The sequence below is a fragment of the Temnothorax americanus genome, unplaced genomic scaffold (assembly GCF_048541705.1).
Source record: "Temnothorax americanus isolate GAGA-0224 unplaced genomic scaffold, ASM4854170v1 Scaffold28, whole genome shotgun sequence".
Taxonomy (NCBI): domain Eukaryota; kingdom Metazoa; phylum Arthropoda; class Insecta; order Hymenoptera; family Formicidae; genus Temnothorax; species Temnothorax americanus.
The window spans coordinates 1,484,097-1,510,722 of NW_027509421.1; the positions used below are offsets into that span (position 1 = coordinate 1,484,097).

The window sequence follows — 26,626 nt, forward strand, 5'->3', positions numbered from 1 at the left end:
TTCCCATATGCGAGGCTGACGATGCGCGACGCGTAAGTAGTCGCGTAACGGGCTTCCGATTGTCATGCACAACGTCATCCTTCTGTGTATCATGCTTCGATGAACTTGATTCAAACGCTGTTCGATGAAAATACGCGAATACCCGCAGCGGAATCGAAGCGCCATAAATAAAAAATGACGTACGTTATATAGTAATTTACTTGATGTATATAGGCGCAGCACGTGACGTGGAACAATCAATCAACTTTTTATCAGTTAAATAAGTTATATCGCGTGCTTTCTGGTGGAAATTGGTGTCGCTGAAACACGAAGTTTCAACTTGGGTTTTATAAAAGTAGTGGACAAAAAATTTGTCGCATTTTTCATTAAAAGTATTATATTACTTTTACTACTGGCTATTAATGTAGACACGATGGCGCGAAATATAGCAGCTATCATATTGAAGTAATTTGTAATCTCCGAGAAAGTTCCTACAGCGTGTGATTTGAATATATATTTTAGCACTCGAGAAAGATAAAAAGATGAGGTATATATACTTTCCGTCATTCATCGTCAATGATTATACGTGCGCTCGTATCTAATTGTTAAGGCTCGAATACTCGCTTATCTCGGTGCTGCACACTTATATCTACTCTAATGATGCGTTGCATACTGTATATACGTACGCGTTGCCGGCTTATCTCGTGCTTTTAAAAATTCGGATCAATGCACCGTCGCGGCGAGTCAATGACTCTGCGAATAAATAAACAGAGTAGAATAACATCCGAGTGTGAATAACCGGCTAAGAAATGTCTTCTCTGACAATATCCAATTTTTTTTTTTTTTCAATAAACGGAAATATCGTTTTTTCCTCTGCACTCTGTAATACTTTTATCAGGAATTTTTTCATAACGTCGCGTCGTCATGAAGAAAGAGAAGAATTAATTGACCTAACGATAAAGTTAATAAATTTAATTTAATTTGGATATCTTTATCGAGCGGGTGTAACTTGTGTGTGTGAGATTATTTAATTAAATATCGTGCGACCTCTTCCTAATGGTACCTGTCACCGGATTTCCATAAAATTGCGCGTGCGGCCCGCGCGATGCACGCGAACGAAACGTTCGCTTACTTTCGCGACCTCGTTTCGCGACTCGATCGAACATTTCATCGGACGGCTCGAAATAAATTTGCTCATTTTTTTTCCGTACGAATGTAACGCGAGAAACATCCGACATTTTGGCACTCGCGATTTTCACGAGGAATTTGCAAGTACATATCGCAATGTTCCAATTAGTTACATTTGCACGTGTATTTCTGTCAATCCTTGTCTACAAAAAATTAATATTAATACATCTATATATGTGGATATTATTAATCTTGTTTTTAATTAATATTACGTCATAATATTTTCATCGATATAAACGATGAAATTCGAAAATCTATATATTTAAATACGTCGATCGAATATATAGCATTATTTTAGCTTTTCAATTTGACTGGCGATTTCATATCTGGACGATTACGTAGAAATGACATGTATTAATCTATTGGACCGTATGGTATCTTGAACAAACGATGATAAGCAACGACAAATGTATCTAATAGCGTCGATATTTGGACTGTTGGAACGAGGAGCGATTTTTTTTAAGCGCGTATCGAAGAAAATCGCGCCGCGAACATCCGACAGCAAACGGAATCTCGTGGCGCGATTCCTTAGCGTGAAGCTGCGATTTCGACACGCTACGATTTTTATCTGAAAACGCGTTGCGTCCACTCCCGCAAAGGGAACGGAAGTGTTTCTTCAACCCTTTTTCTAATTTTTTTTTATCTGTAACAATCTATATTCATTAATATTAATAAATATCAGAAATTATTTGATTGTTAACCGTTGCCTTTTAAATGTAGATATAACGAAAGGGTTGAAACCCTCGACTCGGATCAATCGGAACGGAAACGTACTGTTTGTTTCACCTTGAGCCACCATTCTATTCGCGCGGCTCCCTTATCTCATTAACGCGGCTATATCGACGAAGCCCTACAAAAATATATAGAACCTCTCTTTGATACTCACGTACTGGAGGAAGCATCTCAGTCGCGATACCACGACGATGTGCGAGCAGGGCAGCTCGGTGAGAGCGAGAATAGCGTTGTTGGAGGGTGAATACTTCTTAAACACCAAGCTACACTTTTGTCAATCTTGGGAATAATCGTGTGCGTCGGTCGGGTCGTTGTTCTGTCAGAAAGAAAACAATTCACAAAGTATCGCTTCATCTAATTTTCAATTATATAGATAGATAAACGCACAGAAGTCTTTGCCTCTCTTCGATCATTCCAAGACGTCGAAAAAAGTTCTTTAATTAAAATTTTGTAACGTGACACGTAGTTAAATTAACGCTGCAATTTTATAGTGAGATTCAAAAACCGAGTGAAATTGCTCGACTTTATCCACGCGATTATTTCTGTTATAAACGAAATTTAGTAACAAGTTTAGTTCACTTTTCCAATAGCTCGAGAAAGTTGAACATTATTTATTCAATTTATAATATAATGTTAGAGTCGATTTCAAGATTTGTTCTCTCGAATTCTTGAAAAAGTGCGAAACAATTTTTCGTGTGAGGATTGAAGATTTACTAGAGTATCCTCGATATCTCGATGTTTGTAATTTTCACGCAAATACGATATGCCGCTTGAGTCTTGAATTCAAAGGGATTGCTTATCGAATTTGTGATGTTTTTTTTTTGTTTTCAGGAAGAAAAATGGCACCGGTTCTGGGCGTACCTCCTCCGCCACCACCGGCTCCTCACATGGGACCAGACGGCCTGATCTTGCCGAGAAAACCATACAATCCTTGCCTTATCTCCACTAATCATAAGGATCTTCACAGGGAGTTACTTTTCAATCAGAAAATGTAAGTTGAATTGCTTCTTCGTTAAAACGCGAAATTACTTCGGGAAAATAATATTTTTACAATGTATGTCTAGTAGAGATAAATTATAGTTTCTTTAAGTTCGATAAACAATTCTTTGTTTCATCTAAATATAACAACATAAAACGACTATATAGAAACTAGAAATTTAAACTAGAAACACTTCATCTTGCTGTTCCTCTTCTGCCAGAATTAATCTCTCGCAGAATGTTTTAAATTTCTTTTCTTAAGATTTTTTTATATAAAAAAATTTTCTCTTAATAAGTTCTCTAAAGTTTCTCCGAATGTTTTTATAATTTCATTAATTCTCCAACGCTGAGTTCTTTACGGCGAGAGGTTCTTCATTCACCAGAGGCAGACCAGTTTCTTTTATCCGGTCTGCGGTGAGGCCGGAATTTCGAATGAGCGATTCCTCCCTAAAGTAAATATTTTACCGCTTCTCCGCCGCACCGCGCGCGCGCGCATTCGGAATTTAATTAATACATTAATTAATACACCGCGAGGGAGATAATATTCGCGATGAAAACGGAAAGCCGATTAGCCGCGTGTAAAAACTTCCTGATGAAAGCTGGCACTTCTGTGCAACGAATTTTTTTTTTATCGCGCGCGCGAATCCGAGCGTGATCGAGTATCAGAATTGAGTTATCGCGCGGACTATATCCGAGTTTTGCGCCTCGTGTAATATTATTTCTCGCGCGATTACGTATACTTACTTTCGATCGCGGTCAATCGAGATAGAATCAAAATATGTTTTTCACGTTAATTCCCCTGTTTACGTCTAATCAGTACGCGACCGCGCGCTCGACACACCTGCGATTCGTTCACGCTTCGATGGAATTAAACGGTTCACGCTTACCGACTTTTACCTTGGCACGTAATTCACGCCAATTCGCGTGGTTTTTTTCTTTTTTTTTTTCATTTGCGATCGAGACAACGTAATCTTACGGCGCGTTTCTATCTCGTTCGCAAAATCTGCGTTATCTTATTTCTACGCACGCAAAAATCTTCATGTATTTTTGTTTACTCAAGAACTTGTGAAAGTTTTATTTCGTATATTCCATTTCCTTTTCGATATTGACATTTCTCTGAAACGTTTCAATTTTTATACTCGTTGGAAATCAATGTTATATAATTGTAGTAGCGAAAGCTGCGCTTTTTTTAAATCAGGAAAGATTACCTCATTAAATAAATACACGCTTCTCTGTCTTTCTGCAGTGGCAAGAACGTCTTGAACCAGAAGAGCGAGCTGCAACGTGCCCTGGAGAAGCAAAGGGAAGCCGCGTCGAGAAGAGAGGCTGAGAGGATCCGTGAGGAAAGTTACAAGGACGATCCCAGGACTGCCTTGCAAAGGGCGATCGAGCAGAGAGCGAGACACATTCAACTGACGGTAATCTGAGATAACGCCCAATTAGCTGATCTTTAAAATTATATCCTTGGGTTTCAGATCCCGACACCCGAGCCCTTCCATCTTCAAAATCCTCGAAAGAGACTATTCAGTTTTTTAATCTCCGCATTCTAGGAGAAACCGTTCAAGCATATAATCCTAATCCTCGAAGATCATCGATCGTTCGACGTCTTAGCTCTCTTCTAGAATTCTTAAACTCTGAGATCTTTGGATCGCCAGATATCTGTGATTACGAGTTCCGTTCTATCGCAAAATTGCAGAAGACGTTCGCGCGTAAATATAACAATGTAGTTCGTTTTTTTGTTCCTGTATTCTTGAGACTCGCGATTGAGCCGTGCAAAACTGGTTATCAGATTAAATTCTGCACCTTTCTGACTTAGAAATCTAAATCTTCTGATCTAAAATCAACTGGTTTCTTTAAAAAAGATGGATTTTTGCAGCAGGGGCAATCGCGGTCGATGACGGAGCCGCCGAGCAACCTCCTGATAACAGCGAGGGCGAAGCTGAGGCCCCGCACCGAGTCCCAGTGAAGCCGGTGAAGATCGAAGGTCGCGCAACCCGCGAAGCGATGTCGCGCCCGGGTGAAGAGAACGATCCGCTCGGGCGGCTCATAATTTCACCCTTGGGCACCTTATCGATTGCAATCAGTGTACATACGCATAACCCGATAAGATTTCCTTGGCACGAACATTTATTAGCGGCGTCACTTGGCGCGTCGAGAGGCGTGTGTCGCTTAAGTGTGTGACGTTAAAGTCTTAATAGGCGTTAAGATAACACGATGAAATGTAAGCGCGCATTTGATCGCTATCACGAGCAGGGGTAGAGGATCTGGATCTCCGGGATCTATCTCGAGTAACGTCTCGCGGACATTTAGCACCGCCACGTCGCCGCGCCAATCCCGCGCCGTAAAATCATTCTCAAACAACACGAAGGACCAAACGACGTGTCTCGAAGATTAGGTCTATCTTTACGACGCGTCGGTTTAGGCGCCGTAAATTATGGTGTCGTTTGCGTATTGCCCTGGATCAAGCAGCGCGCAAGTTGTTCTCGTAAAACGCATTACATATATCTGGTCTCTCGACGTGCAATACAATCAGCAACCAACCACGTGTCTTCGTTTAATAATAGATCAGCGTGTGCCGAGCTTAGTTTGACGACCAATTAGTACGTCGACGCGATAACGTCATTATATACGATTAATTATCGCAAATGCGGTAATTATGTTGTATTGTACGCGCGAACGCGTCGACTTGAATATAATAACCGATGTATTTTTTCTTACGAGGACGGACATTTCGTCGCGAAGGCATCGGCGGCGTGATAGTAACAGTAGAAACAGATCGACAATAGATAGTAGCGGCGAGATAACGCGAAAGAATTTATTCGTGGACGATGTTTGTCGGTTACTTAAATGGGAAACTATCTCTGCTGCGAGCCTTTGATCTTAAGCGATATGTAACGTTCTCTTTAATTTGATAACTTTCAAAATTACTTCGTAAAAATCGTCGACTGCGAGTATTTCCCAAGGATCTCGAGGAATTCGTCTGCATAATGATGATAAAATCTATTCTTTCGTTACAAGAGTAAAATAATACCGCTCTGCACCGTTTAGGATTAATCGCTCGAGCACGAGTCGTGAATCGCGAATGTCCGGGCATCCGCGATAAGTATCCGTGCCTCTGGACTAGTTCTCTTCGTGCTGAAGACGACGATCCGTTCCCTTTCCTCTCAGAAATCACGACAGTGGTTCCCACGATCTTCGACGCGATTTCGGGCACGTAGAAAGAGTGTATTTTGTACGAAGCTTAGATCGCCGGTGGCATTACTTCGTCCTCCGCATTCTCACTAAATGCATCGTATGAATAAATGAACATATTCGCGATAAATGTATAGAGACGAATTCCGCGAAAATACGTGGAACTAATCGCACTTGCCGTTGAAGTTTCCGATTTGTCGCGGTGACTTCTGATGTCGCGAGTCAGTACAGCTATAACGACGGATCGTTTAGAACTTATTTCCAAGTAATCTTATGCGAATTGAACAAAATTACATCGTTACGATTATACGGAAGTGATGCCACTGGAAGTAATAGTAGTTTCCGCTAGGAGACGAGAGACAAACAAGTCAGAACTCCGCGGGACCATGTATTCTTCGTTACACGGCAGTAAAAGAAATCCGACGTCTGCCTTGCATAGTAACAATTATTATTAATCGTATTTAAGTATCGACGTTAATATTAACTGTATTTCCTGGCTCATTATGTTTGACGAGTCCTGCGAAGGTGCGCAGCATCTTAGGTCGAAAATAATGTAAGCCGTTAAGTTTGTTACAACTTTAATTTACCAACCGATCCATGAAAATCTTATAATATATATAACTCGCGCTTAAGTGCGTAAGGAAATATATCACATTAATAGAGGAGCCACAAATGGAGGATACTTTCGTTTCTTTTTTGTACAGTTGTCGTATGTATGTATAGGCTAAACTCTATGTTTTAATATAAACTTAAACACGATAAGGACCTTAAAAAAGAGAGATCATCACAATGATAAAATCTCGGATTCCAAATATATTTTATTCAACACTAAACATCAACCCATTTCCATTCCAACGTGTAAGAAACCAGTAATAAAAAAAAAAAAAACGTTGCGAGAAATATAACAGCGAATATAGATCTTTTTCTCGAAGTATAGATGCCTGTAGAAATAAAAGAAAGAAAAGTCGAAAGAGATGTGTCACTAAACGACACGGGAACACCTGCGAACCCATTCTGTAACTCTTAACGACAGTTTATCATTTATATTATCGTTGCGCAGCTTTTTACTATATATAATATCTGTGCAACGCAAATATAACGACAAAGAAACGTTAAGAGTTACAGAATAGGCCCACTGGCGTTTGATAGATGTTACCGGTACGTTTTTATCGTTTACGTCAAAACTCGCGCACTGTCGCTGCGATACTTCTTCACGATCGAGAAAAAAAAAAATAAAGCTACGGATAGTACATCACATTCAGAAATGCCAAATTACTAACGTATTGTAATAATTACTCTTACCGCATCGCACATTGCGGAATGCGATGCTTTTGACAAAGATGTTACATCGAGATTAAAATACATCTTGACATCCGTTGATAATTCACGTAAAACAACGGCCGATTTAATAATCGTCACCGCGGGAAATTACTTCTTTACATGTGGGACGCAGAACGAGTGTATGCTCGAATTGAGCGGTGTAACAGCCCTTGACGTCGACCAACGGCGGATACGCTTCCACGGCACCTTTCTCGCAGAGATCCTTCAGCGCCATTTGGTACTTGGTGCAACCGACGCGGTCCAACCAGCGTTTACAAAAAGCCAAAGTACCTGAAACGCGAATATCCGTAAAGTGGCGAATTTTCGAGCGACAAGATTACGCTGTTAATTATTATTTCTTTTAAGCCAATCAAGTATTCGTTGAGCTTCTTACCGAAATGCTTATTGATAGTATTAAGAAGTGACTTGCTGCTTTGCAGTCTCAATGGCACGAAACCGGCGTCGAAACTCTTCATGTAATGCGAACATTCCATGTCATCGTGAACTACGCCTCTACCGGTAGATCCGAAGGTTTCGATCGCGTAAAACTCGTTTTCCTCCATTCGAATCGCCTCGCCGCCTCTGACTATCGGCACCGTTTTCCCAGCGTGTATGCGATAAGGGGAGATCGAGTGGCCATTCAGATTCCTAATTGATTTCACCTACAAAAGATTCATCTAATTAAATCTCTATTATTATCTGTGGTTTTAATATTGATTTTTGTTATTAATTTTGTTTGAAATATTTTCACAATTACGTGTCGAATTAAAGCTTAGGAACTTGCGATTAAACCAGGAGTTTTATTTTCAAAGCTCGATTATTAAAATCAACTAAGCAATTTATTATCAAAGATAACTGGATAATCATAAATCCAAATAAGAAAAAAATTAAGCCACGGGATCGAGAGATACTTTGCATATATCGCGTTCTATATTTCATACCTGATACGTCTTGCCATCCAGTTCCACCTCGTACGATTCCATAACTTCCTGAATAGCAGCACCGACATCGCACAATTGCACGTCGATACCGGCGGCCTTGATACCGGTATTGGTAGCATCACGGACAGCCTCGATCAGCTTGTCGTACTTAGGATTGAATGTCAAAGTGAACGCGCAGTCGATGATACGTCCGTTGATGTGAGTACCGAAGTCGATCTTGGTGACATCATCGTACTCGAGAACAGTCGGATCACCGGCATTTGGGGTGTAGTGGGCCGCGCAGTGATTGCGGGAGCAGCCAGTCGGGAACGCCAATCCAGCCAGGAGACCGTCCTCCCCTATCAATTTCCGAGCGGTATCCTCTAGCTCGTTACAAATCTCTATCATAGTCATTCCCGGCTTGATCTGCGGAATTTATTAAAGAAATATATATTAAATTAATTAATATATATAATGAATATATATTAATGTATATATTAAATTTATATTGCTCGTGCAACATATATATCTCTATGTTTAGCCTAAGGTTTATGCTACGGTCAACGTGACGCTACAAATGCTTTGTAGCGTTGACCGTAGCCTTAATCTAACCCATACTCGAGAATCGAGAACTTGCGTTTTTGCAACAACACACAGACTTTACATTTACATACCCATTTCATGATATGCTTTCTGGTTTGTCGATGTGCCTCGGCCGCCTGTCTGGCCTCGTTGTAAATATCATTATGCATTCTGTCGAGGGCGCGCGCCTCCTCACTTGTGAAGCGCATCTTCGCCATCCTGTCGTCTATCCCAGCGGATCCGTGAACCATTACTTGCCCCACGGGGAAATTACCGTCCGGGAATAATTCTGACACGGGAATGCTCGGCGGATCCGTCTGCTGTTTAATACCGCCCTTATCTTTGGGTTTGCGCTTCTTCTTCTTTTTCTTCTTAGCCTCCTCGTTCTCACCGTTGTTCTCGGTTACCTCTGTGGTACCTAAAAATTTCACCAAACAATTTGTCATTGTTATCGAGTCATAAACGTTGAAGCCCCTGTAGTTGTACTTATAAAAATATTGGAGGAACTAGAAACTGTAAGCGAGATACCTTCGGCCACTGCGTCGTCATCCTTAGCCTTCTCTTCTTCTCCTTCTGGCACATCTGCACTAGCTTCTCCAGCACCTGATGTACGAAAATATCCATTATCAATCAGATAAATAACGCAATAAGATCAAGAACGCAATTTCTTTTATGAAAGCTAGCATATATATGAATGTTATGGAATTCTTAATTTCATAAAATATGGAACTTTTAATTAGATATAAGCTTAGAATCAAAGAAAGAGGATACAAAAACATTTTGGAGACATAAAATATGTATCTTTCTTCCTGCGAGTCACAATGTTCCAATGTACAACTATTGCTTCATATTCATCACTTTCAACTCACATGTTCCCGACTGAAATACAATTCAATAACGATATGTGCAAGAGAATCAATTTTCACACAGCAATTACCAACGTCGTACATATAAATACAAAATATTTCCACGTAATATCGCATTCGGAGAAGCGATTCCCGTGAGCCTTGAAACTTGACAAGATTATTGCTCCGTTTTAACGTTAAAAGCAACTCGAGATGAACCGACGTACTCGCATTATTATGTACGGAAGCGAAATGAGTTTGCGAGCGTTTAAGAAGGTTTAAAATCGTCTCGGTGGACTTCGCGACCGATTATATCGCGACACGATGAAGTAAATGCGTTTAATTAATGCGAGGGGCGCGAAAAACCGAGGCGTGACACCCGGGGAGCACGTTCGTCGGTTTGAGGAGGCAAACACTCGAACAGAACGTACCGGCCTTCTTCTTCTTTTTCTTCTTCTTCTTCTTTTTCGAGGCCTCCGCTGCCCCGGTCTTGTCCTCCCCGTCGACAATCTCGTCCTTCTCCTCGTCCACGAGTTTCTCGGCGGACTTGCCGACCTCGTCCAGCACGGCCGCCATTTTCGGGAGTGATGGCCAAAGCCAAACAACGCGGACTCCGCACAGTCCGCACTTCGCCAGTCCGCCAGCGGCCAGCCGCCGCTCTGGCGCGACCGCGTAAAAAAAAAAAAAAAAAAAACTTGCGGCGGTCGGATTACCGATCGCCCGGCAGGTAGCGAACGTTTTTACCGACTATATGACGCGCAAGGTAATACAGCACCAGAGATAAACCTGAGAGAGAGAGGTCATATATCCACGGTTGCATATACAGGTTGGATGGTCCCATGAAAAAGACCGGGATGGCCTCTTTCAGGCTTCTCTCTGGTCACGCGCGCAAAAAACCTCCTTCAATTTTTGAAATGCGATAATATATTTTGCAGGAAAATATTAAATACCACGGACATTTTCTTACATTAGATCAGATAGAATCAAATGTATATTTGGCTATAATGTCACAGTAAAAGCGCAAAATCAGTAAATGTATACATTTACTATATTGCAATGACTTGAACATAAACTATACCTATATCTTGCACAGTAATCATATATTTGAAAGATACGTTAATAATAATTATATGATTGCGTGAATATACGTTGAATACGATGAAACGACAAAATTGCATAAATTTAAAAGCAACATTGATTTTATTATTTAAAACATTTTATTAAATATATAATGGGATCTTAACCATGCAATATATTTTGTCTTTTTTTTTTTTTTTTTCATAAAATCATCGTCGTTCAGTCTTACGAATTCTATGTTTTTGGGTACATCTTCAATATAAGTTTATATTCCAGTAAGCTAACTCTCTTAGGAAATAGTTTGGCAGATCTAATGTAACATGTCCCGATCGACGTTCTCTTATCATGTTAATGATTGCTTCTCGACTTTCTTCTCGTCGTTCCGCAGCTTCCTCCAAAGCAAGGAATGCCAAATCCTTGACCTTGTTTTGCGCGGTATTACTTTTGCTCAATACCGCCAGTAGTTTCATAATGCCTTTTCTCACAAGTTTTGCAGCGACGTCTTTCGTGCTTCTAATCATATTTGTCACAATTAAAATACCTTTTTCTTGCACCTCACTGTATGGACTAGTGAGTAAAAAGCGTAGAGATTCCAAACAAAAATTCGAATCGTAAATCTGCTTGCAAGCCCCTTTGTTCGCCTCTGTCAGCATCATTAGAGCTGTAGCTGCTGACAAGCTAATAAGTACATTCGCGTTCTTGCACAACAACGTAAGATGCTTAACTCGAGAATTGTCCTGCTCGAAATATTGGACGACGACTTCATGGCTTAAAAACAACAGGTTTATAAGTGTTAGAGACCCACATTTCAAACCATGATCCTCGTCATTCAGAAAAACCTCGATCTTCCGAAACACTCCCTCCTTGCATATATGTTCTCGCATGCTGCCGTTGACTTTAGCAAGGTCGCACAAAACTAATAGAGTCGCAGAATTCTCCAAAATGGAACACTCCGGATTTAGGAGATTTATGATCGGCCGAACAACCTCCATCATCATCTGACCGGGAAATGCAATCTTAGGATGTTTGTTGAGTCCCAGAAGAACCAGGGCTTCCGAAGCTTCCTTTTTTCCCTTGTCTGTGCCGTTCAGCGCTAACGATAACAATGCCTTCGTGCCGCCTTGTTGAACCACTATTTCTCTCACTTCGCGCGGACAGCATATCATGTTGAAAATGCGGGCTATCAATTCCTTGCAGTTCTGACTGTCCATTTCAGCGAGGCTCGCCAGAGCGCTAATCACACCGGCCTTCGCTAACAGGCTTCTTCTTCCCTCTGCGTTTCTGTCGAACAGATTATATCCCTCGAAGTAACGTTTAGCAAACATTACCAATTCTATCATCTCGGGTATGTGTTCTTGCTCGACATAAGCGTTGCAAAGGTTCACCAACGTCGTAAGCGCGGCATAGAAAACCGATTGATCGTCAGTCTTGGTATTGGATCGAGCCAGCTCGATCATTGCTCGAACAGCTTGTTGGTCCTCGATCAACTCGTCTTTGACGTCGTCGTCGAAAGTGAGGTATGACAGACCTTTAATAGCCCATTTACTCATATCTTTTTCCTTCTTGGGATTAATCAGGAATCGTCTACAAATCTTGGATAACTTCTTCGTCGCTCCATACGGGAACAGTTTGATAGTCGGAGAGCAGAGTCCGTTTTCGAAAATGGTTAACTTGCACAAACCCACTAACGCTCGAATCCGAATTGAATCATGCTTAGAATAATACAGGTTCTGCAATATATCTCGACCTCCCAATATGAATTTGTTGGCCCTCTTACATTTGGTTATAGCGGCAACGATACATTCGCAAACCACTTTCTGTTGCAGTACGTCATCCGCTTTCGCCATGGCGAGGATCATCTCAACAACTTCTTTTTTACAGATGATCGAGTCCGCAATGTCTAGTGGGCCGAATATTAATGTTATCGCAAGTACTATACGCACCTGTAAAACAATCGATTAACAAATTATGATTTTTTACATTTTGTGAACCAATAATTAGTTTAATAAATATCAATACAATTAGTTTTATTTAATTTTGATTAAAAATAAGAAAAATCTCTGGTCGCAGAAACTAAAAGAAATTAAGCTTTAGAAAAAAAACTATGGATGAAAAAATCAAATTCTTTAATAAATTTCGATGAAATTCTATGTGGCGGTTGCGCCGCCATCCGTTCGGGCGCTCGTAGCCTCGTAGCCGCCACATTCTATCATAAAAAATCGTATATTAATTTAAAACTTACAAAATACTAATAATTTAAAAAAATCTTTTTCGAAATTTTTGCTTTAAAAAGTAAGAGTTTAAATTGTTCAAAAAAACTAGAACACAGACTTTTTATTTTTAAATAATTCAAATAATCAAAAAAATCTCGGAAGATAATACCTTGGATTCAGTGTCAGATGAAAGTAGTTTATCTCTAATAAATTCATCAATGGCGTTGATAAATTTTTTCTTAGCAGCATTACAGTGCACGTTTTCAAATATATTTGCTATGCACACACTGATTATAGTTCGCGTGAAAGACGTGATGTCCATCGAAGATTCATATTTGTAGTCTTCCATTTCACTGGCTATATCCATCAATTTTTCCACACCGCGAAGTTCGACAAATCGTTCGGCCCAGTCTGATGTAGTTACCAAATAAATGTTACGCATAATAAGTTGTATTATTGCGTCTCTAGCAAGGCCTGTTAGCGTTCTACTCGTTACACTATTCAGCAAGCCCGACAGAATCGTATCAATTTCTTTCTCATGCGCTTCGCATAACGCCTTGTCGGGTTTTGAATCGGGTTCCTCACTCATGCCGCTGTAAATGTTCAATATATTCTGAAACAAAAATATGCAAAAAAAAAATTTCAATTATTGAAATATATACAATAACTACACGTAATTTACTCGATATTTACCTGCAAACAATACTGAGACGCGTTAACTCTCTCTGCAGACGTGCTGTTCATTACTTCCAGACACCAAAGCAAACCGACATGTTCCACAATGGACTCGGTTCGATCAATATCGTTTTGACATAACTCGCCTACAATACGAATAGCGTTACCGATCACTTCCTCGTTCTTTTCCACTTTCACAAATCGTACGATTTTGGATACACCTCCCTTTTTGCAGATCTCGTCGGCACCAACTCTTTCACGCGCGAGCACAAGCAAATTGTTCATAGCGGCTTCACGTTTTTCGTTATCTGTGCTCACGTTGAATGCTACATCCAGCATTTGTGATACCTAATACGAAGCAAAATTATGTGTATAATTAATTATAACAAAAATATGATTAACTGTAAAAGATTATATTTGTATGACTTAATTTTTATCCATATAAGATGTGTAGGACTATTAACAATGATAATACTTATATATAATAAAAGAAAGTAAAACTCTTAAATCCATTTCTCAAATTAGATATGATATTGAATCAAACAGAAACTCTTACTGAAGTATCCAGTATAAAAAATATATTAAAATTTTTACATTACATATAGACCTATTTGACATCTCTCGCGAGTTACTGCATTTCTATAGTTATATTTACCTTGGCACTGATTTTCATATTCTCATTACGGCGTTCTTGTACAATTTCAAGTAAGCGCGTCGCTACGGTCTGAATAACTTTGTTATTGGGGTCAGATGAAATAATGATCTCCGCGTCCCGATATGCCTCCTCGAATCTCTCCAACGCTTCTAGTGCTTGACATCTGCGATACAGCGCTTTGTTACAACATATCTTTAACGCAGTGTCGCAGTCTTCAACCACTTTCTCGTAATCGCGTAGCATTAAATGTACCGCAGCTCGATTTTTGTAGTACACTCCTGTCTCAGCGTTGTCCTCTTTTATTATTTTCAGTGCGTTTGTATAGTAACTCGCGGCGTCTGTCCAATTGCCTTTGCTAAATTCTTCATTACCCTTCTCTTTCCACTCCTGTGCAGTCATGTCTGACTTTGCCATGATGAAATAACTCTACAACACAAAATATATGACGCTGCATTGTATGTTCTAACATGAGATGACTCTCTGTGATATTTTATACGTATATTATCTCAACTGCAAAAAGGAATAGAAGAAAACAATATAGAAATCAATCACTGACGTCATCATTCAACGTTCGTTCTTAGAACTTCCAGAAAAATTATGCATATTCCAATTACAGAGGATTACTGGACGATGGGGAACCATCCCGACGACTTACGACGCTACATGCAAATATTTTATCGCGTTTCGCTGCAAGGGTCAGGGGTAATTTACATTCATCTCATTTTTGCGTCGAGAATTTCAACTTTCCCGAAAGAGAACTTGACAAAAGCGAGCGAATTACCCGAGACGCGATAAATATACTTGCGCGAGGATGAATCTCATCATTCCGCGTCGACATTTTTTCAGACGTGAAAAAATGGTAACGTTTATCCGAATATTTGTTTTTCAATTTTTGATACATCTAGAGTTTTTTGTTCATTTCTTGAGTTATTAATGACCACGTGTAGTTCTTTTTCTCGATTATTAGTAACGTATCTCACATTACTTTTAACAGCCTTTGTTATATTGTTGAACCTTCGTTCAGACCGTCTGCGAAACAAAACAGAATGTAAATTCTTTAACCTGTCGGATAGCTTCCTCTTCGCAACGTTCTCTCGTGCTACTCGCACACCCTAACTTTCTCTACTTTTCAACTGATCGATCTTTCAACGATGAACGAGAGCAACTAAATAAACCGTACAACCGGCAAACATTAAATGTCAGATCGAGTCGATTGAGGATTAAGGGCGCGGATCGCGGCTTACAAGTAACAGCATTTCTTACAGCCACGTGACTGGCGTAGCAAATTGAGACACGACGCTGCATCAGCTGTATGTCATGTGACTTTTACGCTGCATCAGCTGTGTCATGTGACTTTTAAAAGCGCGGGCTCAGCCCGGTGCTATATGTATATGTATGTACGTCTTCGTGTACGTGTTATTTCATACAATAATATTAATCGATTTATGTAACAAATAAACCGTATCTATCTAAATATGTCTTGCGCAGTAAACATATATTTATAAATATATAAACACAATTATAATTATACATGATCGCATGACTATGTTTCAAACGATAAAATTGCAAAAGTACAAATGTAACATTTATTTTATTATTTAAAACACTTTATTTGAAATATAAGGAACATATAGGGCATGCAGATTTCGAATATTTTGTCCTTTTTCAACAAAGAGATCATTGTCCCGTTAGTATCCTTCCGAATTCTGAGTATATGTTTAAGGGTACAAGGTTTTCAGTATGTTCATATACCCATAACTTTATTTCCAAATAATTTAGAAGGTTTAATAGTCCTAATCGACATGCTGTATCACGTTCCCATCTTATTACGCTGAGTGCTTCTTTACTAGATCGTTCCGCAACAGCCTCTAAAGCAATGGATGCCAATTCCTTGATATTCTTGTTCTGTACGGTACTGTTCTTGTTTCTCAATGCTCTCAGTAGTTCCATTATGTCTGTTTCGATTTTTGCAGCAACATCTTCCACGCTTCTTATCATACTTAGCACAAATATAACACCCATTTCTTGGGTGTTATTGCTTGGATTGGTGAGTAAAGAGCGTAGGAATTCCAGCCAGAAATTCGAGTCGAAAACTTTCTTGCAAGCCTCTTTGTTGGCCACCGTCAGCCTCACTAGAGCTGCAGCTGCTGCAAACTTAATATTTTGATTCTCGTTCTTGTATAACAACGTAAGATACTCAACTCGAGAATTATTTTGCTCGAAATACTGGATAGCGACTTCGCGGCTTAAAAACAACAGGTTCATAAGATTTGCAGACGCCAATTTCAAATTAGCGTACCTAAAGTTCCCCTCGTACCTAAAGCCTTCAATCTTCTGAAATACTCCTTCTTTGAATATATGTTCGCGCATGCTGTCGTCGTCTTTAGCTAGATTGCACAAAGCTATTAGAGTCCGGTAATTGTCATCAACGGAACACTCCGGGTTCAGAAGATTTACAATCGGTTGAACAACCTCCGTGAGTAGTTGACCGGGAAATATAATCTCAAGACGATTCGTGAGTGCCAAACGGACCAAAGCTAGCGAAGCTTGTTTCTTTCCCTCGATTGTGCCATCAAGCGCTAACGACAACAATGCCTCCGCGCAACCTTCATCAATAACCATTTCTCTCACTCTCTGTAGAATACATATCGCGTTGAAAACGCGCGCTATCAATTCCTTGCACTTCTGACTGTCTGTTTTGGCGAGGTTCACCAGAACGCTGATCACATTGACGGCCACTAATGCCCACAATCTATCTTCGAAGTCGTCGTCGTCCAGTTCAGATTCCTCGGGAAAATGATATTTGACAAACTTTGTCAATTCTATCATCTCAGGTTCGTGCTCGTCGTAAGCATTGCACAAGTTCACCAACGTCGTAAGCACGCCGAAGAGAACCGATTGATCACCAGTCTTGGCGATCTCGATCACCATATCAATGGCTCTTTCATCCTTGATCAACTTCTCTTTGACTCCGCGGTTGAAAGTCAGATACGACAGACCTTTTATGGCCAATTCTCTCACACTGTTTGTTCCTTTCTTTGGATAAATCAACAATCGTCTGCAAGCTTCGGTCAATTCCTTGGTCACTCTATCCGCGAACGGTCTGGTAGTCGCGTCTGAGTCTCCGTAATTACCCATCTCGCAAAAAGCCACTAACGCTCGAATCCGAAGTGAATCATCCTTAGACTGACACAGTTTTTTCAATATATTAACACCTTGATTTATGATCGCGTCGACCTTGTCTTTTCTGCTCACAGCGGCTACGATACATTCGAGAGCCACTTTCTGCTGCAATACATCATCCGTTCCCGCCATAACGAGGATCATCTCTAAAATCCCTTCTTTAGCCACAACTTTGTTTCCAACATCCAACGGGCCCAATAATAAGGCTGTTATCGCAACTACTACACGTACCTGTAAAACAATAGATTAACAAGTCATTAATTTTTACGTTCCGACAAACAATATTGATTTAAAATCAAGGAAGCTACAGCGTTATTTAATTTGGATAAAAAATAGACATTTTTGATAAATTACGCTTCAGAAAATACTAGATGACAAAGTCATATTCTTCAATAAATTTCGATTACTCTGTTATAACTATAATTTTAATTTAAAACTTACAGAATATATACAATATTGACAACTGAAAAAAAACTGAAAAGTCTTCTTTGACATTTTTGTATTAAAAATAGAGAGTTTAAATTGCTCAAATCGGCTATAGCTAAAAACGACTCGGCCTTTCATTTTCAAACAATTTAAATAACAAGAAAAGATCGAAAGTTGCAAAATTCATACTTCAGATTCTATGTCAGGCGAATGCAATTTATCTTCAATAAATTTATGAATGGCGCTGATGAATGTTTCCCCATCATCATCGTACACGTTTTCATATATTTTTGCTAAGCATGCACTAGTTATAGTTTGCGTGGAGGATGTGATGTCCATCGAGGATTTGTATTTGTATTTGTATTCCTCCATTTCACTGGCTACCTCCATCAATCTTTGCACACCGCGAAGTTCGACAAATCGTTTGGCCCAGTCTAACGCAGTATAATGAATGTTATGCGCAACAAGTTTTATTATTCCGTCTCTAGCAAGGCCTGTTATTGTTCTACTCGTTATACTGTACGACAAGCACAACATAATCGTGTCTATTTCCTTCTTATGCGCCTCACATAAATCCTCGTTACGATTTGAATCAGGTTTATTATTCATGCCGCTGTAAGTGTTCAATATATTCTGAAATCGAAAAATATGCAATAAATTTTAAAAATGACTAAAATATATATAAAATAAATACATTTATTTTACTCGATATTTACCTGTAAACTATATTGAGACGCGTTAACTCTCTCTACAGACGTGCTGTTCATCATTTCCAGAAACCAAAGCAAACCGACGGATTTCATAACGGACTCGGTTCGACTAATATTGTTGTTGCATAACTCACCTACAATACGAATCGCGCTACAGAGTATTTTCTCGTTCTTTTCCACTTTCACGAGTTGTGCGATTTTCGATACACCTTCCTTTTTGAAGATCTCCTCGGCACCAACTTCGTCACGTGCGAGTCCAAGGAGATTATTCATAGCGATTTCACGTTCCTTCTCACTTGCGTACACGTAAAATGCTAGATCCAGCATTTTTGATACCTAATACAATGCAAAATTAAGCGTATACCTAAATATAATGATCTGTAATAAAAATTTAAAAAACTGTGAGATTAAATGTTTATGATGTAATTTTTACCCGTACAGAGTGTGCAGACTATTAATCAACAAGAATTAATAATTATATAATAAAAGAGACAAAAATTTTCAAATCCATTTGTCAAATTATATGTGATATTGAGTAAAACAAAAACTTTTACTAATACTTATCATCCAAGATGAAAAATGTGTTGCATTTTTATTATTTTATCAAGATTAAATTATCATGTCTTGCAAGTTGACGAACTTTTGTAACGGTTATGTATATTTACCTTGGCACTATCTGAGCTTTCCTTACGTTCTTGTACAATTTTATGTAAGCGCTCAGCTATGCATTGAAAATCTTCGTTATTAGGTTCAGATAAAATAATAATCTCTGCATCCCGATATGCCTCCTCGAATCTGTCTAACGCTTCTAGTGCTTGACATCTGCGATACAATGCTGTATTACAGCATATCTTTAACGCACTGTCGCAGTCTTCAACCACTTTCTCGTAATCGCCCAGCTCTAAATATACAGCAGCTCGATTTCTGTAGTACATTCCTTTATATGCATTGGTCTCTTCTAGTTTCAGTGCGTTTGTGTAGTGACTTAATGCTTCTGAAAAATTGCCTTTTTCATACTCTTCGACACCCTTGTTGTTCCATTTCTGTGCATTCATATCTGACTCTGTCATGGTGGAATAATTGTACAACACAAGTTATATGATGTTACATTATATGTTTTAACATAGAAAGAGCAGTCTGACATTTAATAACATATCTCTTGATACATGTATTATCTTAAATGCAAAAAGCACAGAAGATGAAATTATTACTAAATAATTATACGCATGTACGACACAATAGATCTGTTCGTTTTAGCTAAACTTCTTGCAGTTTATCTTTCCTCTTTTTCTTTTGACGTTGGAAAAAAGTTCAGCTAAAAGGAACAGGCCTAATTACTTTTATATGTATTATGGATAAAAGATAAATGTGCACAGTTCAATAATAATGCGTCTTCTAGTGTGTAATCTGCATATAAATTGTAATCAATTGTTGCAATAATTTATTCTATATTGGAAAGTTGACTTTTATTGAACATTGGAAAACAACAGAATTTATTTAAGTAATTATTTAGTGTTTATTCTCAGAATCTCCAGAAGCTGTTTGTGCATATTAGACGATGTGAAACTTATCCAGCCAACTCATGACGCTACATGCAAATATTTGATTTCGTCTTAACGCGATAGATGCAATTATATGTACATACGCCTTGCTGCAAGAATCAAGTACAATTTACCCTTCTCCGTTTTTTACGGAAATTCAACTTCCCCGACGAAAGAGAATCTGACAAAGGCGAGCGAATTATCTGAGACGCGCGATAAATTTACGTGCGTGAGGATGAATCTCATTCCATCGACATTTTTTCTTACGTTAAAATACTTAAAATACCGTCAACCGAGTATTCGTTTTTCAGTTTTTAATGCATCTAGAGTTCTTTGTTCATTTCTTGAATTATTAATGACCTCGTGTGGTTTTTCCCCGATTATTATTAACGTATCTCACACAATTTTCAACAGCCTTTGTTATATTGTTGAATTTTCGTTCAGACCGTCTGCGAAACAGAATAGAATGTAAATTCTTTACCTGTCGGATAGCTCAATTCCTCTTTGTAACGTTCTTCCGTTCTGCTGCTCGAACACCCTAACTTTCTCGACTTTCCTCGAGCTTTCAACGAGTGTAACTAAATAAACCGGTAAGAATTCAAATTGCGGGCAAATCGGTCGCGGCTTACATACAAGTCATAGCGTTTACAGTCAAAATGTTTACGTGACCGGTGGTAGCAAACGAGGAACAATGCTGCACGTCATGTGACTTTCAAAAGCGCGGGCTCGGCCCAGTGATATATGTATATCTCCGTGTATTATTTTGTATTATTTTGTACAATATATTAATACTATTACACTTTGGCAAATTTATGTAATAAACTATGTATGTATATATATCCTGCACAGTAATCATATATTTAAAGATGTACAAACACGAATATAATTATGATTGCATAACTACGTTTCAAACGACGAAATTGCAGAAATTTAAAAATGCAACATTTATTTTATTATTTAAAGCATTTTATTTGAAATATAAAAATATATAATAAAATCTCTGAATTAATATTTTCCATCTTTTTTCCCATGAAATCATCGTCGTCCAGTTCCTTCTAGTACTTTTGCGATTTCTGAGTCTACGTTTGTGGGTATATTTTCAACAAGTTCATATGCCCATAAGTCTCTTTGCAAACGGGTTAGAAGGTCCAATTGTCCTGATAGACGTGCTCTATCACATTCCCGTTCGATCATGACGATGATTGCTTGTCGACGTTCTTCGTTACCGGATCGATCTGCAGCTTCCTTTAAAGCAACGGATGCCAATTCCTTGACATTGATTGGCACGGTATCATTTTTAGTCAATACCGTCAGTATTTTGATTATGTCTGTTTCCATGAGTTTTACAGCGACGTCTTTCGAGCTTCTCAACATATTTACCACAATTATAATACCCCTTTCTTGTATCCTATCCTCTGAATTAGTGAGTAAAAGGCGTAGGGATTCCAACCAGGAATTCGAGTCAAAAACTTTCTTGCACGCCTCTCTGTTAGCCGCCGTCAGCGCCATTAGAATTTCAGCTGCTGCAAACTTAGTACCTTGGTTCTTGTCCTTGCACAGTAACATAAGATGCTTAACTCGAGATTTGTCCTCCTCGAAACATTGGATAGCGACTTCATGGTTTGATAACAAAATACCGATAAGTGCTAGGGACGCCACTTTCAAAAGGATGTCTTTCCCGTACACGAAGGCCTCGATCTTCTGAAACACTCCCTCCTTGAATATATTTGCTCTCATGGTGTCGCTGACTTTAGCAAGATTGCACAGAGCTGTTACAGTCTCGCAATTCTCGTCAGCGGAACACTCTGGGTTCAGGAGATTTACCATCGGCCGAACAACCTCCATGATTATCTGTCCAGGAAATGCAACCTCAGGAGATAACGTGTGTGCTAGATGGACCAGGGCTCGCGAAGCTTCCTTCTTTGTCTTGTATGTGGCATCCTGCGCTAACGACAATAATGCCTTTGTGCCGCCTTGTTGAACAATTATTTCTCTAATTTCGTCTGGAATGCATATCGCGTTAAGAACGGTGGCTGTCAATTCCTTAATATTTCGGCTGTCCGTTTTGGAGAGGTTCACTAGAGTGCTGGTCATACCGGCTTTCGCTAACATGCATAGTCTTCTTCTTATTCTGGCGTCGCTTTCGTCGTCGGCCACAACGTGTTTATCGGCAAAATGACGTATGACAACCGTCATCAATTCGAAAATCTCAGGTATGTGTTCTTGATCTTCATAAGCGTTGCACAAATTTATCAACGTTACAAGCACGCCGTAGGAAATCGATTGATCACCAGTCTTGGTGAGCTCCATCATTGCTCGTATGGCTTGTTGGTCTTCGATCAACTCGTCTTTGACGTCGTCGTCGAAAGTGAGGTACGACAGGCCTTTTAAGGCCCATTTTATCATATCTTCTTCTTTCTTGTAATTGATCAAGAATCGTCTGCAAACCTTGGCCAATTCCTTCGCCGCTCCATGCGGGAACAGTTTCATAGTCGGAGTGCAGAGTACGTCTTCGAAATGGGATAACTTGCACAAACCCACTAACGCTCGAATCCGAATTGAATCATGCTTAGAATAATACAGGTTCTGCAATATATTTCGTCCTCGCCATATAAATATGTTGCCCTTGTTACAATTGGTTATAGCGGCAACGATACATTCGCAAACCATTTTCTGTTGCAGTACGTCATCCGTTTTCGCCATAGCAAGGATCAACCCAATAACTTCTTTTTTACAGATAATTACGTCCGCAACGTCTAGCGGGCCGAATATTAAAGTTGTTATCGCAAGTACTATACGCACCTGTAAAACAATCACGTAACAATTTATGAATTTCTACATTTTGTGAACCAATAATTAATTTAAAGAAATATCAATACAATTAGTTTTATTTAATTCTTATTAAAAATAGAGAAAATTTCTAGTTTGAGAAACTAAAAGAAATTTAGCTTTAAGAAATACTGGATAAAAAAGTCATATTCTCTTCAATAAATTTCGATTAAACTCTATTATAATCGTATTTAAAACTTACAGAATATACAATATTGATAAATAATTAAAAAAATCTTTTTCGACATTTTTGCTTTAAAAAGTAAGAGTTTAAATTGTTCAAAAAACTAGTATAAAAAAATAATTCAAATAGTAAAAAAAATCTCGGAAGACAATACCTTGGATTCTGTGTCAGGTGAAAGCAATTTATCTTTAATAAATTCTTCAATAACGTTGATAAATTTTTCCTTAGCAGCATCATAGTACATGTTTTCATATATTTTTGTCAAACACATACTGGTTTTAGTTCGTGTGGAAGATGTGATGTCCATCGAGGAATTGCATTTGTATCCCTCCATTTCACCGGCCACCTCCATTAATTTTTGCAAACCGCGAAGTTCGACAAATCGTTCGGCCCAGTCTAATGCAGTTACGCAATGAATATTACGCATAATAAGTTCTATTATTGCGTCTCTAGCAAGGCCTGTTATCGTTCTACTCGTTACGCTATTCAATAGACACGATAGAATCGTGTCAATTTCTTCCTTATGCGCCGCGCACAACGCATCGTCAGGTTTCGAATCGGGTTTGTTATTCATGCCGCTGTAAGTGTTCAATATATTCTGAAATCGAGATATGCAATAAATTCTTAATTACTGAAATACGTAAAATGTGTAAAATAACTGCATGTATTTTACTCGATATTTACCTGCAAACAATATTGAGACGCATTAACTCTCTGTATAGATGTGCTGTTCAGTATTTCCAGAAACCAAAGCAAACCCACGAATTTCGTAACGGACTCGGTTCGATTAATATTGTTTTTGCATAATTCGCCTATAATGCGAATCGCAGTACAGATCACCTTTTCGTTCTTTTCCACTTTCACAAGTTGAATGATTTTAGATACGCCTTCTTTTTTGAAAATCTCTTCAGCACCAGCTCTTTCACGTGCGAATACAAGCAGATTGTTCATAGCGGTTTCACGTTTGTCGTTATCTGCACTCACGTTAAATGCTAAATCCAGCATTTGTGATACCTAATGCAAAATAAAATTATATTTAAATATAATGATCTGTAATAAAAAAATAAATAAAAAAATAACTAAGATTATATTTGTATGATTTAATTTTTATCCATATAAGATGTGTAGGACTATTAACAATAATAATACTTATATATAATAAAAGAAAGTAAAACTCTTAAAAACCATTTATCAAATCATATGTGATATTAAACAGAAACTCTTACTGAAGTATCTGGTATGAAAAGTACGTTACAATTTTCACATTATCTACATATAGACCTATTTATCATCTCTCGCGAGTTAATGTATTTCTATAGAAGTTATATATTTATCTTGGCACTAATACTTGCATTTTCCTTACTACGTTCTTGTACAATTTCAAGTAAGCGCGTCGCTACGGGCTGAATAACTTTGTTATTGGGGTCAGATGAAATAATGATCTCCGCGTCCCGATATGCCTCCTCGAATCTCTCCAACGCTTCTAGTGCTCGACATCTGCGATACAGCGCTTTGTTACAACATATCTTTAACGCACTGTCACAATCTTCAACCACTTTCTCGTAATCGCGTAGCTTTAAATATACCGCAGCACGATTTTTGTAGTAAACTCCTTTCTCAGCGTTGTTCTCTTTCGATAGTTTTAGTCCGTTTGTGTAGTGACTTATGGCATTTGACCAATTGCCTTTGCTAAATTCTTCATTACCCTTCTCTTTCAATTCCTGTGCAGTCATAACTGACTTTGCCATGGTGGAATAACTCTACAACACAAAATATATGACGCTGCATTATATATTAAATATGAAATAACTCTCTCTGTGATACTCTATATGGTATGTATTATCTTAAATGCAAAAAGTATAGAAGATGCAATTATTAGATACTAAATAATTATATGTGCAAATATGAGACAATAGGGTCTGTTGTCTGTTGCTGAACTGGCTGCACTAGTTCAGCAACAGAAAACAAACCCAAAATATAATGGATCAAAAATAAATACGCTATCCAATGCCTATACAATTTCTACTGAGACCTGCATGTAAATTGTAATCAATTGTTGCAATAATCTTTATGTTAGACAGCTGACTTTTGTTGAACATTGGAAAACAACAGAAGAAGTCGATCGTTTAAGTATTTTAAGTAATTATTATTAATTAAGTAATTCGTTCTCAGAATCTCCAAGAGACGCTTGTGCATATTATAATAGACGATGTGGAACTATCCAGACGACTTTTATGACACTACATGCAAGTATTTTATTTAGTCTTGAAGCAAGAGATGCAATTATGTACGCTTTACTACAAGAGTCAGGGGAAATTTACACTCCTTTTCACGTGTCAGAGATTTAAATTCTCGACGAAAGCATGTCCGAGAAAGATTGTGAAAGCTGTGTAATTAACTTTCCGGAGACAGATTACTGGTTTTTTATTTTTTTATTATTTAGAATTTATAGACTATTTAGAGCCCAATACTCATGGAGCCATAAATATATACAGTGTAAACGAAACACAGTCAAGACACATGGGTCACCAGAGACTGGCAGCGGTTCGGCGTTCGCTTCCGGAGGGTTAATCTGTAACACGCGAGACATTTATTTGCGCGAGGATAAATCTCATAATGCACATCGATGTGTTTTCTCATATGAAAATATTTAAGGTACCGTCAAGCGAGTATTTGTGTTTATCGGTTTTTAATGCATTTAAAATTCTTTGTTCATTTCTTGAGCGAATGATCTCGCGTGTGCGAGCTCTCGTGTGATTTCTTTCTTTTCCCGATTGTTACTGCGCATTGCGCATCATACACCTATTATTTTTAAAAATAGCTTTCGTTATATTGTTGATGAATCTTGATTCAGATCGTCGGTGAAACAAATGCAGATGCTTTACCTGATCGGATAGCTTCCTCTTCGTATAACGTTCTTTCGATGCTGCTCGAGCACTCGGAACTTTTTCTACTTTCTCCGCCACGTGTTTACTTTTTTTACCGGGCAACTTTTCTCAACGGGGGTGACCAGACTAAAAACCGGCAATAATTGACGCCAAGTTGAGGCGTTGAGGACACGTGGCTCGCGGCTACCTCGTGCCGATGGTTGTAACCACGTGATCGGCGTAGCTAATTAAGCTATAATGAGTAAAATGAGGCAGAAATAAACAGAGAGAAACCTGCGACTACCTGCGAGCGGCCGCCGGCGGTGTTTTGTGTTTTGTTTTGATACCGGGATTACCGGGTTTCACCGACTGCCTCGCCTCGCACGCCACTCGCAACCATTTTCAACGTTGGAACTATTTGGCATATACCGGCACTACCGATAAAGTCATCTCACTTGGTTCGTGTCCGTGCTACGACCATAATTTTCGTGGCGAGAAACACTTGCTACGTACGTCACATGTGTGTGTGT

At 38.8% G+C, this 26,626-nt stretch overlaps 3 protein-coding genes and 2 pseudogenes across 7 annotated transcripts in view; 1 reads left to right on the plus strand and 4 right to left on the minus strand.

The window, feature by feature from the left end:
• The window catches only part of LOC143899631 (uncharacterized), a 36,863-nt gene extending 30,969 nt beyond the window's left edge, over positions 1-5,894 (plus strand). The window contains exons 4-6 of the mRNA XM_077410049.1: positions 2,731-2,890; positions 4,124-4,295; positions 4,754-5,894. Coding sequence (XP_077266175.1) covers positions 2,731-2,890; positions 4,124-4,295; positions 4,754-4,843 — 422 coding nt within the window. The 3' untranslated portion in view covers positions 4,844-5,894. The remainder of the gene's footprint in view (positions 1-2,730; positions 2,891-4,123; positions 4,296-4,753) is intronic.
• Positions 5,895-6,869: 975 nt separating this feature from the next.
• On the minus strand, positions 6,870-10,392 carry Und (methionyl aminopeptidase und). The gene is made up of 6 exons (XM_077410033.1): positions 10,168-10,392; positions 9,420-9,494; positions 8,984-9,309; positions 8,331-8,735; positions 7,784-8,051; positions 6,870-7,680 (listed from the first exon to the last, which is right to left on the minus strand). Exons 1-6 carry the CDS (start codon positions 10,310-10,312, stop codon positions 7,475-7,477), a joined length of 1,425 nt encoding a protein of 474 aa, XP_077266159.1. The 5' UTR covers positions 10,313-10,392; the 3' UTR covers positions 6,870-7,474.
• A 484-nt stretch (positions 10,393-10,876) lies between these two features.
• On the minus strand, positions 10,877-24,944 carry LOC143899681 (protein unc-45 homolog B-like). 3 transcript variants are annotated; one of them, XM_077410148.1, is made up of 5 exons: positions 24,816-24,944; positions 14,357-14,519; positions 13,720-14,049; positions 13,196-13,639; positions 10,877-12,756 (listed from the first exon to the last, which is right to left on the minus strand). In XM_077410148.1, the coding sequence occupies exons 2-5, from the start codon at positions 14,372-14,374 to the stop codon at positions 11,068-11,070; spliced, it is 2,481 nt and encodes an 826-aa protein (XP_077266274.1). In that variant the 5' UTR covers positions 14,375-14,519; positions 24,816-24,944; the 3' UTR covers positions 10,877-11,067. The 3 variants fall into 3 exon arrangements, with proteins under 3 accessions (XP_077266274.1, XP_077266275.1, XP_077266273.1); XM_077410149.1 differs by lacking the exon at positions 24,816-24,944 and adding an exon at positions 14,609-14,695; XM_077410147.1 differs by lacking the exon at positions 24,816-24,944 and adding an exon at positions 15,419-15,527 and having other exon boundaries at positions 10,879-12,756; positions 14,357-14,782.
• LOC143899684 (protein unc-45 homolog B-like) lies at positions 16,033-19,745 on the minus strand (annotated as a pseudogene). The gene is made up of 4 exons (XR_013257574.1): positions 19,341-19,745; positions 18,682-19,011; positions 18,155-18,598; positions 16,033-17,770 (listed from the first exon to the last, which is right to left on the minus strand). The product of XR_013257574.1 is annotated as a protein unc-45 homolog B-like (transcript).
• LOC143899683 (protein unc-45 homolog B-like) lies at positions 21,267-26,488 on the minus strand (annotated as a pseudogene). The gene is made up of 5 exons (XR_013257573.1): positions 26,115-26,488; positions 24,582-24,989; positions 23,914-24,243; positions 23,384-23,827; positions 21,267-23,018 (listed from the first exon to the last, which is right to left on the minus strand). The product of XR_013257573.1 is annotated as a protein unc-45 homolog B-like (transcript).
• Positions 26,489-26,626: the final 138 nt, after the last annotated feature.

What these genes read in the sequence shown, in the direction of transcription:
- Und (XM_077410033.1), bottom strand. Translation starts at nt 10,312, where the DNA reads ATGGCGGCCGTGCTGGACGAGGTCGGCAAGTCCGCCGAGAAACTCGTG. An exon ending in GAAAAAGAAGAAGAAGGCCG is followed by an intron (nt 9,495 to 10,167) that starts GTACGTTCTGTT and finishes TTCGTACATCAG; the next exon opens with GTGCTGGAGAAGCTAGTGCA. An exon ending in TACTATCAATAAGCATTTCG is followed by an intron (nt 7,681 to 7,783) that starts GTAAGAAGCTCA and finishes TTCGCGTTTCAG; the next exon opens with GTACTTTGGCTTTTTGTAAA.
- LOC143899681 (XM_077410147.1), bottom strand. Translation starts at nt 14,770, where the DNA reads ATGGCAAAGTCAGACATGACTGCACAGGAGTGGAAAGAGAAGGGTAAT. An exon ending in CGTCTCAGTATTGTTTGCAG is followed by an intron (nt 13,640 to 13,719) that starts GTAAATATCGAG and finishes TTTTTGTTTCAG; the next exon opens with AATATATTGAACATTTACAG. An exon ending in CATCTGACACTGAATCCAAG is followed by an intron (nt 12,757 to 13,195) that starts GTATTATCTTCC and finishes ATTGTTTTACAG; the next exon opens with GTGCGTATAGTACTTGCGAT.